Source organism: Echinops telfairi, unplaced genomic scaffold, assembly GCF_000313985.2.
Source record: "Echinops telfairi isolate 266 unplaced genomic scaffold, ASM31398v2 ScPeMD7_12;HRSCAF=54, whole genome shotgun sequence".
Classification (NCBI taxonomy): Eukaryota; Metazoa; Chordata; class Mammalia; order Afrosoricida; family Tenrecidae; genus Echinops; species Echinops telfairi.
The window spans coordinates 1,500,167-1,515,271 of record NW_022103909.1 but is presented as its reverse complement, the minus strand read 5'-3'; the positions used below and the strand labels follow the sequence as shown (position 1 = coordinate 1,515,271).

The 15,105-nt window shown below is 57.3% G+C and overlaps 1 protein-coding gene across 1 annotated transcript; it reads left to right on the top strand.

Moving 5' to 3' along the window:
- The first annotated feature begins 2,570 nt into the window (after positions 1-2,570).
- ANKRD33 (ankyrin repeat domain 33) lies at positions 2,571-6,020 on the top strand. The gene is given in 8 exon segments (XM_013006913.3): positions 2,571-2,598; positions 2,601-2,684; positions 2,821-2,961; positions 3,763-4,016; positions 4,018-4,104; positions 4,106-4,199; positions 4,202-4,457; positions 5,906-6,020. Coding segments are annotated over 8 exon segments (1,059 nt in total).
- Positions 6,021-15,105: the final 9,085 nt, after the last annotated feature.

Genomic DNA, 15,105 nt, shown 5'->3' with positions numbered 1-15,105 from the left:
CTCATACTCTAGTGGGTGGGGTGTACAGCTGGCTCAATTCTCTGCCACGGAGACCCCAAACTAATGCCATTGAACTTAATGTCTCCGAGAGCTGCACTCCTAGTTTGGTGATTCCTTGTTTTAATTATATCTATATCTGGGAGGACTGGTAGCATTGCGGGTTATGGGTGGGGCTGATAACCACAAGGTTAGCAGTTCGAAACCACCAGCTGATCTCCCTGAGGAAGAAAGGTGAAGCTCTCTACTGCTGTAAAGAAGTAGTCTAGGGGCAGTTCAACCCTATCCTATAGGATGACTATGAATTGGGATCGACTCAGTGGCAGTGAGTTTGATATCTGTGTGTGTGTGTGTAGGCGAGGCTCCTCATCCAGTCTTAATCTTAAACGGAAGGCTGGCTGAGTCTGCGGGCACCATCCTGCCCCGGCGATGACAGCCCTGCCCCAGGACCAAGGCCGGGGGCCCTGTACTGGGCTTGTGCCCAACATGGCCCTGCCCAGCTCTAAGTCGTGCTAGATGGCTGGGTCTCCCCGCAGGAGAGTGCAGGGGGGAGGATCTCTTAATCTTATTGAGTGAGATGCCCTCCCTCTGGCCCTCTGCCCAAGCGCCCTGATCCACAAAGACTTCAGGCTTTTGGAGCTGGGAGCAGAGACCCCAAACTCTTCCATCTTGTAAGGGTCTCTGACTCCCTGGAAGGCTGGCTGCGGGCGCACGTCCTCCGCCATCGAGTGGACTTGGATTCATAGCAACCTGCTCCACAGGGTTGCCAAGACGACAGCTTTTCGTGAGCACAGTCTCATGTTTGTCTTGGTGGGTTTGAACCACTGACCTTGTGGTTAGCAGCCCCCACCCAGTCACTGGGGCTCCCTGTGAATGTACCAAACCAACCAAACGCACCGGCATCATTGAGCCAGTTCGGACTCCAGGTTACTCAGTACAGGCTGTATGGAGGCTGTCAATCTTCGCGGCAGCAGACAGGAGCAGCTAGAGCAGAGGTTCTCAGCCTTCCTAACACCGCGACCCTTTCATACAGTTCCTCGGGTGTGGGGACCCCCAACCATAACATTGTTTTCGTTGCTGCTTCATTGCTACTGTTATGAAGCGTCATGTACATATCTGATAGGCAGGATGTATTTTCGTGGTTACAAATTGAACATCATTAAAGCATAGCGATGAATCACAAAAACAATACGTAATTATATATTGTAAACTATTTATTTCTAATGACAAATAAGTGAAATTTTGTCTTGAAGCATGGTGTAGCATGGGTAACAGTCTTCGCGCCGGGTACTCGTAGGTGGGCGTGTCTGCAGTGGGCGGACCCGCCTGGAGACGGATAGAGGTCAGTCTCTCCTTCCTAAGACCGTGGGAAAGGTGTGTTTTCCGAAGGGGGCGCTTCAGGGGAGGGAGGCGTGGCCATGACTCGACCCACCCCCTCGGGGCGGGATCTTGGTCAGCGCTGGGGGGAGGGCCCGCTCCTGCCTCCCCCCCCCCCCAACAATCCCTTCTGATCCTGCCTTGATCAGCTGAGCTCCAGGTGTCTGCTGGGGCTCTGTAAGTCCACCATCTGTTGCCTGCCTCCTTCCGGGGGAGGGCGAGTCCTCTCCCACCACTCTGGTGAGTGTGCGCTGAGGGGGCTGGCAGGGTAGAGCCCCCTATGGAGCACTCACGGGCCCCTTCTGTTCCTGGGGAACCAGAAACCAAGGGAGCCCTGTTGACTCTCCTTGGGCCCCAGACGTAGAGAAGACTCCCCCCACCCCTCAAGGCTCCTTCCCGTCCCGCCAGGTGCTCCTCTCCAGGTGGATTCAGGGACAAAACCCCCAAATCCCCAACCCATCGCCGTTGAGCTGGTTCATTTGGCCGCCCAGTGCTTTAGCCGCATTGCCACCAGGGGTCACTCGGCATCAGAAACGCACCGCTGTTGATCAGAGCAACCTCAGTGCAGAGCCCAAAGGTTGCCAGGGCTGTAAATCTGTACAGGAGACGGCCTCATCCTTGTCCAGAAGACATGCTGGCTTCCAACACCTCCCACTTTCTGTGGGCATCTGAGCTCCGGCACCACTGCCCAAGCAGGGCTCTGGTGCGGCTCTTGGCAGCTGCCAGGACCTCACCCTGGGCCCCGGAGACCCTGTCCCTGTTGGGTTACAGGTGTCTCCTGCCTGAGAAGGGGCCCCAGCCTCTGCCCCCAGGCTGCCAGGGGAAGCAGGTCCTGGGCCCCGCAGGGGAGGGCTGCCGAGTCTGCGGCACCATCCTGCCCCGGCGATGACAGCCCTGCCCCAGGACCAAGGCCGGGGGCCCTGTACTGGGCTTGTGCCCAAAATGACCCTGCCCAGCTCTAAGTCCTGCTAGATGGCTGGGTCTCCCTGCAGGAGGCCCTCCAGGTGGACAGCAACAGGAGGGTGAGGGCTTACTCGGCATGTGCCCCCCCCCCCCACTCTGGCGACCGTGGGACTTCTTGCTACGGGTGAGGGTTGACATCCATGCCTGGCCCATCGGGAAAGGGGGTGGGTGAGGGTCGGTGTGCATGGGGGGACAGGAACAGATGTGGGCATCCACTTCCCCAGACTGGCCTCATGGTTGCCTGCGACCATGACTTCGCGAGTCCCTGCTTAGCCACTGCCCTTTCCTGGATGTGAACCAGCAGGACAAGGAGGGGGACACGGCCCTCTTCCTGGCCGTCTAAGCAGGTGGGAGGCTGCTGACCACCCTCACCCAGCCCTGCCCAGGCCACCACCGGTCATTTCACCCCTTGCCTGATGCTCTGCTGTGGTGGGGGGAAGGTGAGTTTCCAGGGGAGTCATGGCCACCCTGGGTGCCCCACAGGCCATGTGCCCCTGGTGAATCTCCTGCTCAGCTCCTACACGGGCCTGGACCTGGAGCCCCGGGACCAGCGGGGGCTCACGGCCCTGATGAAGGGTGCTGTGCGGGACCCCGCCGAGTGCATGGCCACCCTCCTCATGGCAGGTACGTAGGCCTGGGCTGGGCCGGGTGACCTCCAGTCCCTCCCATGGACTGGAGGTCAGCTGCCACCGCTGCAGACAGGGGAGGGTTAAAGGGTGGTGGGGCCATGGAGCCAATGTCAAGTCAATCCAGAAAATACAGCCAGGAGGCCATCTGGCCCCGCTTGGACACCTGACCAAGACACACACCGTGGGATCTGCGGGCAGCCTCTCGGCTTCTAGTCCAGGCCCTGCCACTAACCCTGACTCTGGGCAGGTGGCTTCTCTCCCTGGGTTTTATCTGCGCCGTGGTACCTTCTCCTCGGATGCAGGTGACAAGTCCCGGCTCGGGGGGCACAGTGATGTACAGCCGAGCACGTGCCCTGGCGGGGCACGAGGCCAGGGGCTGAGAGTGGGGGACCCTCAGTGCTCCCCGAGGTGTGACTGCCTCCAGCTCCCCGTTTCCTGGCACCACCACTCTGGGTGCAGGTTAGGAGAGAGGTCTGCACCCCCTCCTCTGGCTCAGAGTGACCCCACCAAGATCAGAGGGGTCATGTGATGAGAACCAAGCAAGGGGGACCTGCAGAAACACTCCACCTGCCCCACGAGGGGCACAACCCTCACCCCACCCCCAGGTCACCCGCTTGGATTCAGGACAGACAGCACCTGCTCTGCTCCAGGTTGGAAGTGTTTCGCCCCTGTGGGCTTCAGAGCTCCGACAGGGTGGGGCTCAAAGCCAACTCAGCTGCGAAAGAACCTGTCCATGCTGACGTCACCCCTGGCTGGCTGCCCCACCCCGAGTCTCCCCCGTGCCCCTCCCTCCCAGGTGCTGACCTGACAGCGGTGGACCCCATTCGGGGCAAGTCAGCTCTGGAGTGGGCAGTGCTGACTGACAGCTTCTCCACAGCGTGCAGGATCCGGCGGCTGCTGCAGCGGCCCCGAGTGGAGCAGCTCAGCCAGCACTACCAGCCAGAGTGGCCAGCCTTGCCCAGGCTGGTGGCCCAGGTGCAGAGGGCCCCGTCCCTGTTAGAGAAACTGCAGGCCACCTTGAGTCACTCCTTCCCCCAGGCTCCTCAGGAAGGGGGGCGTCATGGACCTCCTGGTGACCGTCACAACCAGCCTGGCCAGTCCCTTCCTCACCATGGCCTGCCGCACCCTGTGTCCCGACCCGCCCACCTGCACCGGGCACCAGAAGTATATCTGTGCCAGAGCTGCTGGGCACTGCCCCACCCCCACCCTTGGCCCCCAGCCGTCCCCAGCAGTCCCTAGTCCCCGGGTCTTTGCCCCTTACCAGAACCCTCAGGGCCTGTTGAACCTGTGCCCTCCATGGCTATACCCCACCGACAGTTGCAACCCCAGGATCTTCCTCTCCCAGGCACCCTGGTCTCCTGGTCTGCACAAGCAGACCCCCAAGCCAGGGGGAAATCGCAGACTGGCCCCTCCTGTCTGGCGGTACCAGGAGCTCAGGATGGAGAGGAGGACGAGGAGGAGGAGACTTGGTGTGCGCCCAGCCTGGGGACAGTGGGCTAGGCCTCCCTGGAAGCTGGGCATCCTCTGCCTTCCCATCCATCCCCGCCTGAAAACAGACAGACAAAACAACAAGTGCTGGAGAGGGCTCGGAGAGGCTGATGGTGGGTCTGTCAGTAAGTACCGCCACTGTGGAAAGCAATGTGGTGCGACCTCCCACGGCCGAGAGCAGAAATGCCGAGGCCTATACCCTAAGGAAGCAAGAGACTTAACGTGAACAGACCTGTGCCCTCCTGTGTTCATGGAGGCACCGTTCAACACAGCAAGAAACTGGAAACAACCCAAATATCCAGAAGAATGGATGAAGAAATGCTGCCCCCCCCCCACCCAGTGGAAGACCATGCCTGGCCCCAAACAAGGATGAATCCACAAAGCACCTCGCGACGTGGATGGACCTGGGGGAACAGTATGCTGAGTGAATGTTCTTTGCAGCAACGCTTGCGGCCGGAAGGGGCTGCAACAGCCTCAGTGGCCACCAGGCGGGGCCGGGCTGACTGGAGGAAGGAAGGGCATGGTCTTCAAGGTTTATCAAGTCAAAGAACCAAGGGATGGGCCGCTGCTTGCGCTGTGTGGCACGTCAGAGCACAGTTTCCTACAGAGAAAGCATGCCTCCTGCAACCCTAGATGTAGTTTACCTACTGGGTGAGGGGATGGGCAGGAGGCATCAGAGGAAAAGATGGGAAACTGGGGTTAACAGCCAGTAAGGGGGGGTGGGGGGTGGGAAGTATTCGAATAAGGTAGCAAAATGTGACGCAAAAACAAAAGTTAGTTTCTACCTAGCAATGAAATCTTGTCTTTTTTTCCCCCTACCAGACAAAAATAATTTGCTGTTTTTCCATCTTCTGCAAATGAATGTCTGGCTTCAGACCATCTGGGCCCTAATGAATAGCGAATAGAGTGTGATCATCTGCTAGATGGGCAGAATTATTAGCTAGGAATAACTAGTTTGACCTATTTATGAGATTTGGGTTGGTGTTCTTTTTCTTAGCACACGTGTTACATAAATCTCTCTGCTTGCGTCGTCTTAATAATAATAGCAGCCACATATGAAGTGCATACTCTACCTGTGTCAATAAAGAGCCCTGGTGGCCGAGCGGTTACACACTGGGCTGCCAACCGGGAGGTCAGCAGTTCACAATCACCAGGTCCGTCCCGGGAGAAAGAAGAGGCTTTCTGCTCCTGTAAGGCGTGGCTCCCTCTAGGGCTCCTTGCATCCGCATCACATCCCAGTCTTATAGCTGGGGACCCTGAGGCTGTGAAAGCGAGGTCGGCCCGCAGGTAAGGAGCAGAGTGAGCGCAGGGAACCCCAAAGCCTGTGTCTTTGCCTCTGCAGTGTGTGCCTCTGCCCAGGATCAGGGTCCCTGAGCCTCTCTCCCGTCCACCTCCAACCTGTTGGAATTCTGGGAGGGTCAGGTGGTCCTTCCCCCTAGCCCCCTTTCCAGGCTGGAGGCCCAACCTGAGCAGGAACTCCTGGACTTCGGGTTGGGCAATATATCCAGCAGGGGGCGCCTCTCTGCCTCGGAGAAGACCCACCTCCGTCCCCAGTCACCGGGGTAGCCAGGGTCATCTCTAGCAATTCTTCCTCCAGGCCAAGTCACTTCTCCCTCGCCCACTAGAAGCTCTGGACTGCGCCCCCAACCCTCCCACCTCCCACCCAAGGCCATGCAGCCTCCTCAGTTGGGAGAGAGGCCTCCCAGAGGCCCCATGCTCTGCCTGGGCCTCCCAAGGTCAGCCTCACCACTGATAACCCAGCTTCCCTGCCCCCTGCCCCAAAGCTCCTGAGGCCACTGCCCTGTAAAGCACCTGCCAACAGAGGCCAAGAAGCCCAGGGGCTGGCCTCTGGCTGTGCAGAACACAGCTCTCCAGAGCACCCTGCCACCTGTTTTGGAGCCCAGAGACCTAAGATGGAAACCTGTTTCAATCCCTTTTCTTTGAGACCTGGACCCCACCCAGCCATCGCCCCTCATTTGTAACATCGAGTGGTGATAATACGCCCTAGCTACTTCCCAACGTGGCTGTGAGGCCCATGCAGGGAGCCAGCTGGACAGGAGGCACTGAGCGCTGCCTGACCTGCGCTCACTGCCTGGGCAGCAGTAGGCAACAAACCGGCGAAGCCTGGGCAGTAGCTGTGTCCTTGGGAGTATGAACCCTCCTCAGCCAGGAGACTGTTTGGTGACCCCTGAGGTGAAAAGACATCTTACCCCAGAGCAGCTCTCCTGCAGGCCATGTCTCACCTCAGACTCACTCCTACCCACCTGGTGTGAGTCCACCCCAAGCCAGGTAAACTGGGGGCTCCTACAGATGGGGCCTTGGGGTTGGCTGTGCCATCCATTCTCATTAAGTTCCTGGAGGGGCTCCTGGGAATTCTCCTCTCATTCAGGTAGACATGTGGCGAGTGTATGCGTGTGATGTGTCTGTCCTTAGCCCTCAGCCTTTGGCTCAGCACCTGGCCTGTACGAGACTCGATAAATGTGCGTAGAAAAGAACGGAGTTCGGGGTTGGCCAAGTCCAGGGTGCCCAAAGGCCTTGCTCACCTCCCTTCTCTCAGAGCAACACCAGGACGGGCGGTGCCCTGCCCCCAGTTATTCTAGGACGTGCCCCACATTCACTCCATGGTTGTTATGAGTCAGAATCCACTCAGAGAAAATGATTTTGTGATGTTTTTGAGGGGGGAGGGGAGTTGACCCAGGAAACCCCTGCTGAGTCAGGAGGAGGCAAACCAAGCCCAAGCCCACGGCCACCAAGTCAATTCTGACTCAGAGCCACGCTACAGGACAGAGCCACGCCCTCCAGTTTCCAAGACTGTACATCTTTATGGGAGGACACGGTCTCACCTTTCTCCCTTGGAGAGGGTGGATTCAAACCGCTGACCTTGCAGAGCACATAAATGTAAGGCGATCCAAACGCCAGGTCACTGGTCTATGAGGTTCCTGGAGGGGAGTGCTTCCCCTCCAGCAGGCATACCTTCCAAATGGCCGGTCCACTGCCCCAGCCACCAGGCCAACGGCACCCTGTTCTGCTTCCTCCTCATCGCTCAGGCCTTTCCTGCACCAGAACTCCCCAGTGGACATGGAGAACCCCATCTGGCCAGGCTCATGCAGGAATTCAGCCCACCCACTGCTCTCCTTCCCTTCAGAGGGACTACGGCCTTCTTTGTAGGAGGACAGCAGGTCGGCATGGAGGACTTGAGGCAGGGCCTGAGCCTCCCTCAGCCTCCTCCCCCGACTCACAAGCTCTGTGGACGCTGACACTCTGAGACAGACCTTGGTCACATGGTCACCCAGAAGCAGCGTCGCATGCAAACAGTCAGCCATTCAGGGTGACCGTCAGCCTCATAGGCACAGAAGGACACACAGGCTGTTAGATTGTAGACTTCCAGTTGCCCACAGAGATGTCCTACCTGCAACCACACACAAACACACTCAGCACACCGGGACACACAGGCACAGACTCACTGACAAAGGAAGTGAGAAGGACAGGGTCCCCCTCTGGGGCTCCCTGGCCAGCAGGCTTCCTCCTCCCGTGCCCTCTGTCCCCCAACAATTCTTTAATCACCCATTTCTACTTCAGGCTATTTGCTCCCATTCAGCCAGGGATACCTGTGGCCCCATTTCCTACATCTGCGCCCGTGGTCCACTTTGGGAGAATCAGGGGCAGGGGCAGGGGTGGAGGGGAAGCCTAGACCTTAGGGCCATCCCAAAGGCCATCAGGACCAGGCCCTCTGGCACTGGAGAGGGCACAGCCTGGGCACGGATGCTGCAGGGGCGGGGCGGGGGCAGGATTTGTGGCATTTCCCCTCCAGCTGGAAACAAAGGCAGATTCCTGTGTCCAGTGCAAGCAATCCGGTCCCACCCACCGCGGTGGTTGGGACTGAAGGAAATTCCGCTGGCCTCTGGCCTCGCCCAGCCATTCAGCCCTCTCTTTCAAACGGTTTTCCCCAGCCATGGCAATGCCTACGCTCCAGTCCTGACCAACCCCCTGTCCCCCCTTGTTCAAGTGCCAAGTTCTTCCCAGTGGGGATGGTCACCTTAAGCCCCCAGACCATCTCCCTGGGCCAGCAAGGGTCCCGTCAGCTCCACCAAAGAGCCTGCCAGGCCCTCACCCCCTTCCTAGCCAACTCTGCTCCCCTCATCCAGGCAAACTCTGGCTGCTTCTCTTCAGAGTGGGCCAAAGTCTTGGCGACACTAGGCATTCCTGTCCAGTTCCTAAATGCTCAACGAGGGCCCCAGGTCATGGATTTCCACGCAACACCACACATAGCAAGATACTTCCTTACCTCAGTTCTCATCTGACTTGCCTTTCCTTCGTTACATACAAACTGCAGCTCTGGGGAGTGGGGAGGGGGGCGCAGTGCCACTTCTCTTAATGAACGAAGAGTCCAGAGATGCTGACACCCAATACAGATGGAATAGGAACTAGAGGTGTGGGCCGTTATTTTAAATCACGGCATCATATACAATGATGGATCATCAGGAGGGACGGAGGCAGGAGAAGACGCTAAAGAACCTTAAACTGTGCCCGAAGCGTCTCAATCTGGAGACAATCGTGCCAATGCACCGGTCGAAGGGGATGCCAGAGGACCCGAGGACAGAAACCTTTGCGCAGGGAGGTTACCCTCCGCGAGGTAGGATCCCTTCGATTCCTAAGCTTTCCTGCAGCATTTTGGTTTCTTGTAGGAGCTGTGCAGCCAGTCTTACCCCGGCCCCTCAGCTAGCGATTAGGAGAACAAGCGATACTAATTACTCATCTCAGAACCGGGAAAGCTGAGGTCGTACTGACAAACCTCAGGCCTCTGGACTCCTGCTTCAGCGCTCCCCCTTCTCCCTCAAAACAAACCCACGAAGCTCCAAAGGATCGCTCGCAGCTCTTTTCCTTCCAGTCTGAGGATGCGGTAGAGAAGGGAGGACGAAAACGCTGACTGACAGCTTGGAGGTTCATGTCCACCCAGAAGCAAGCACCTCGGAAGGAAGGCTGGACCACCTACTTCTGAAAAACAAAGCCATCGAACAAACAGCCACGGAGCACTCTATGGAGCAAGGTTCTACTTCGACACACAGATGTTGCCCTGAGCCACAATTTGAAGGCCAAATGCCAGGTTTAGTTTGGTCCCACTGTCCGTCTGTCTGCAGCCAGGCCAGGGTTTGTCGCTAGCGTGAGCGCCTCTGGGAGGGGCCCCCAGAGGTTGCAGGACTGGCAGGGAGGAGCCTGGGATACTTTCTCCATTCAGGGCCCCTTCATGCAGAACCCACTGCTGTGGCATTGTGGGGGCCCCTTCTAACCACGCCGTAGGATGGAATGCCCTGACCTGTCATTCCTTCCTCACGTTGTACCAACGTCGGGAGTCATCCTGCGGGTGTGGGGGTGGCCAAGGAGTGGACAAGCCCACCTCGGGAAGATCCTGGAGGGGCCGAAGAGGAAGAGGAAGATGGCTTGGCGGCTCAGAGTCTGGGAATCTGGCGTCTGTCTGCCAGCCTCTTCCTGACTACCCCCCGGCCCTCCCCCTCCCCAGCCAGACTGCCTCTGTGGCCTGGGTGGTGACGTTCCTGTGGGTCTAGGAACCCAATGGCCTCCTGAGTCTTCCAGTCAAAAAAGCGAGCTGGAGAGAGCATGGGGTGACCTGGTTGAACCCCCCTTGTGCACACGGGAAGAAACTGAAGCTCAGGGCCCCCAAATCCTCACCCGCCCTGGTCTGAGGTAGAAGACATCTGCTAGGCATCGACTTTCTTCTGCTCCTTCCAGGGAAGACCACAGAGGTGCACATCTCTCCTGGGCTGAAATCAGATGAATGGGAAGTTCAGGCACTTGCCTCACCCCTCCCTAAAAGAGACCCATAGTCCTCCCTCCTCTGGTCCCCTGCCATCCTCTCATGTCGGAAGACTCCCCGGGTTGTCAAATCTCAGTCTTACACTCTGTGAGGTAAGTGAAGCGCGGGCGCGCGCGCGCACACACACACACACACACACACACCCTGGTTTTCCTCCCTTGCTTTCTCTCTCCATCTCTCCGCTGCAGAGCCAGCAACATTATCTGTGGGGTCTGGTGCAAAAGGCAGGTGGCGAGTCCTTTGCCAACGATGATTACGGTGTTCGGAGGTGGCAGCAGCAGAGCGGGTCAACTGGATGACTTGCATGGCCATGAAGGCGGCCCAGCCCTGGTGTCGAGAGCAAGGCTTGAACTTGATCCTTCTAGCTCCGCCTGAAAGGGGAAGGTCTCCATTTCCTTATCTTCATGCTGCACTTCAGGTGTAGTGATATAGCGTAGCAGTAATGTAGCCATAGTAGTAATATAGCCTTAGCAGTAATATAGCTGTAGTAGTAATATAGACATAGCAGTAATATAGCGTATTAGTAATATAGCCATAGTAGTAATATAGCTGTAGTAGTGATATAGCCTAGTAGTGATGTAGCCGTAGTAGTGATATAGCTGTAGTAGTAATAATATAGCCGTAGCAGTAATCTAGTATACTAGTGATATAGCCATAGTAGTAATATAGCATAGTGGTGATATAGCTGTAGTAGTAATATAGCGTAGTAGTAATGTAACATAGTAGCAATATAGCCATAGTCGTATAATAATAGAGCCATACCTAGTATGGCTCTTCTAGCCAGTCTGTGTGACTCTCACAATGAGTGGGTAGGACTGTGCAAATAAGGTGCTTGTGGCCCACCTAGGAGATTAGACAGCTTGGTGCTAATAAAATTAGGTGTGTGGAACCTGTGATGGGTAAAGTTATGGGTCAACCTGACTGGGCCAAGATTTTCAGAGTTTGGCCATTGTGTGATGGTGTGACCGTTTGGAGATGTGTTGTCCATCCTAGCTGCTATGCCTGTGACTGGTTCCTTCTGGGAGGGAGCTGCCCATTACGCTAGGAGGCAGGCGAAATGTGGGCTATGATCTGGAGCCACTGCCTTACTGGAGGTTGTGACTGGTGTCACCATCTTTGCTCCATTTATCATACTTACCACCTTTATTGCATCACACCCTTGACCACCTTGCCCACGTCAGGGGAGCTTTCGTGAGGGTCTGACCTTCATCCAAGATGTGTGAGTGCTCTCGCTCTCACTCGAGATGCTGCACCTGGCTCCTCATCACTGAGCTCCTGGTTCCTGGCACTTGAGCCAGCAGCCTATTGCCTGCCTCCATCCACCAGCTTCTGCAGCTCTGTGAGCTAGCAGCCTAGTGTCTGCTCCCTCAAGCCCTGAGACGCCACGAGTGAGGAGGAGCCTCCAGCTCCTTGCTGGCCCGTGAGTTCTATGAGAGGAGGCCTTGCAGCAAAGGTTGAAACCCAAAGACTGGAGGCTGGGGAGGGCGGGGCAGAACTGGGAGGTGGTGGAGGAGGAGTTGGGATTAGAGAGGATGGAGTGGTTCGGCAGTTTGGAAGAGTTGGCCATTTGGGGGAGATCTTTAACCTCTGTCTCAGGGGATCGAGCCTTGCGCTGATCCTTCTACAGTATTCGCTTACCAGGTCACCTGCGTCCATCGATGTCCATCGATGAGAACCTCCTTTAGACTTGCTCCCACACACCCTTCCGCAGCTCTCCAGGGCTCCATTTCACGCACTGCTGGAAAAGCCTGCATATCTAAGTCTAAATCTTGGCCCTTTGGGCCTGTTTCCTCTTGTTCTGTCCTCGTGGAATATGGGGAACAGCTGGTGCCTCTGAGTGATTAATTCTTGTAGACTTGGACACAGTCTGTAATTCCTTTTCCCTTTCCTCATTGGGCTGAGTCCCCAGCACTTTCTCCAACTCTTGTCCCTCCTCTGCTGCCTCCCCCAGGTTCTCCGTGTACCCTGGAAGGCGTGGGGGTTCAGATAACCCCCAGAGTGTCAGTCAGGGTCCAGAGGGCTCAGCACTGATGAGGACCAGCCGGCGCCCTCGAACCATGCCCTGCCCAAGTCCTAGAGAGGCAGTCTGCCACCCCATGACTCTCCTCAGCCGCTCTCATCTCCAGGCCTCTGCTTTCGGGTCTGTCCCAGATTGAATGCTTCCTGTGGGAAAGCCTCACTCCCACTTCCCAGGACAGAGAGATCCATGGGCTGAGAGCGGGGGAGGGAGGGAAGGTTTATCAAAAGCCATTGTAGGGCAGCGGGGAGAGTAAGTGTGAAAGATGGACATGCGGCCAGGCTCCCAGTTCACTAGCTAATAGAGTGCCCAAGTGGCCACTATCAACTGCGAAAGCAGATACCGTAATCCCATACTACTTCCTATTGGCTACAGGACACAGCTCTGTCCTGACACTGAAGTTTGGGTGTGCCGGGCTTCTGGGAATTCACAATGGTCACAACAAGTTGTGAAGCAGCTGCAGGGCAGGGCAAGGGGAAGGTTTCAGCACAGGAAGTGAGGTCAGCCCACAATTGATGGCTAGTCCAAGCCCTTGGCCGTCGCCCCCAGCCTCTACTCCCATCCAAGGGCAGGGGGAGGGAAGGGTCCCTGGCCCATCTTCTAGATGACAGCAAGACCCCGCCGAGTTTTAAGGGTCATCTCCTGCTCCCAACACCCACATCTCTTCACTGGGCTATGAGGCCAACATGCAACAGCCTTTGCATGTTGAATTCATAGACACGCCCATCGAGGGTCAATGCAGTCATGCACTCACTGCCAGCTGAATGGCATGTGGAGCCCATCCAAAGACTTGGGGATCTGCTTCCCAAAGGTCATGGGTGTGAGGATGTACTCTGCACGCATGGGGTAGCTGTGCGTAGACCGATAGCAACTCACAACAGTCCTGTGTCAGAGGGTGGTACCGATGGTGTATGCTTGCTCACCTCCTTAAACAGCCAGCGTGACCTCGCCAGGAGCACCGAGGAAGAAAGGCCTGGTGAACTGCTTTTTTATAGCTGACATCTGAGAAAAAGCCTAGGGCACTCAGGTCTGTTCTGTAACCACGCAGTGTTGATGGATTGGCTTTGATCTTGGTTTACCTCAGGGTCAGCACAGCCGGGCAGGATGTTTGCTGTAAACTGAGGCGATGTGGTTGTTCGATGCCCTGGAGTGGGTCCCCACTCACAGTGACCCTGACGGACAACGAGCGAAGCACTGCCCAGTCCTGTGCCGCCGTCACAGCTGTCCGTCTGTCTGAGACCATTGTTGCAGCCACGACAACCAGCCCTCTCCTGGACAGCCTTCCCCTTTCCGGCTGCCCCTCTGCTCTACCAAGCAGGGGCTTTCTCCAGGGACCGGTCTCTCCTGCGACATGTCCCAAGTACGGGAAACCAAGTCTCAGCATCCTGGCCTCTAAAGAGCATTCCAGCCATACTTCTCCCAAGACGGATCTGTTGGTTCTTCGGGCAAACGGAGATAAGTATCCATTTCCTTTCATTCTCAGAGCAGCCCTGGGAAGCCTTGTGTGTTATGTCCAGTTAGTACGCGGAAGGACTGAGATTAGGCAACTAGCTTGGGTTCTCAAGTAGGTGGTCTGACTCCAAAGTCTTTGAGGATAACCAAGAGACTTAAACTCCAGGATGTGGATGATGACGTCAGTCCTCTGAGCTGGTTGGGAGTGGGGTGGGGGCGAGGGGGTGGGGACAGACCTTAGAGGAAGAGTGTTTCTCCTTGGGGAAGAACCCTTTGGTGCCTGTCTCTGGAGTGGTCTACAACAGGTTCGAGCCCCCACCTCCCTTTGGCGGGGTGGGGGGCATGAGGGAGCGGCTCCCTCCACTCTGGGCGCCCGCAGTTGAGAGTCAATCCCTGCCCACTGTGCTGTGTCCCGGGCCTGTCCATTGCCCCAGAACCCCCCCATCTGGGATTGTACCCCAGTGTCTATGCATGCAGAGGCCACAGAGGAAGGGAGGGGACAAGAGGAGATATTGCGCTGCAGGGAGGCAGGTGAAGGGCTCGGACTGAGAGGGTACTTTTAGAAGGAACCCTGGTGGCTCAGTGCCCTATTTTAAACAGAAAGGGCGTTGGTGCCAACCGATTAGGCACTGATGCGCAGTCAGCTTTCGGTGAAGACTGCAGGCCTGGAAGCCCATGTGACAGCGGTACTCTGTCTATATGTCTCCAGGAGTGGAAATCCACTCCACCGCAGTGGGATCGGTTTTTGGGGAGGGAGTCCTTGAGGGCGGGGCAGAGGGCGGAGCCAAAGTTCTTCTGGCCCCTCACTAGCCCCAAACTGCTGAGCTTCCAGGGCAGAGGGCACTGAAACCACCTGTACGCTCACCACCCGCACTCCCACGTCCACCCCGACCCCGCGCGTCCTGGCCTCTGAGCCCCCTTCCGGACGTCCGTTCAGGCTTCAGGCCGTCCCTCCTCCCCCGGCTTTGAGCTGGAGGGGATGTCCCTGTCCCCTAGCCAGCTGCCAGACGCCTCTCCTCTCCAAGGGGCCGGGACCCCACGGGACCCCCGCGGCCCGAGTCCAAGGCCCGCCTCTGGGGCGGCGGATGTGGGAGGTCCACGGGCTGGGATCCCAGAGCTGGGGCTCGCTGCTCTCGGGGGTCTCCTCGGGGGAGGGGTCGGGCTCTGCCTTCCCCAGGAGGGCAGAGCCGGCGGCCCTCTGCTAGCTGGGCAATAGGAAACGGTTTATTAGGAGGGAGTGGTGGAGCCGGGCCAGGCAGGAAGACGCTGGAATAAGAAACATTTTTGCTCCAGCCCCCTTCCCAGTCCCGGGAGGCCGCCGCGCTGGCCGCGCCGACTGAGCCCCTCCT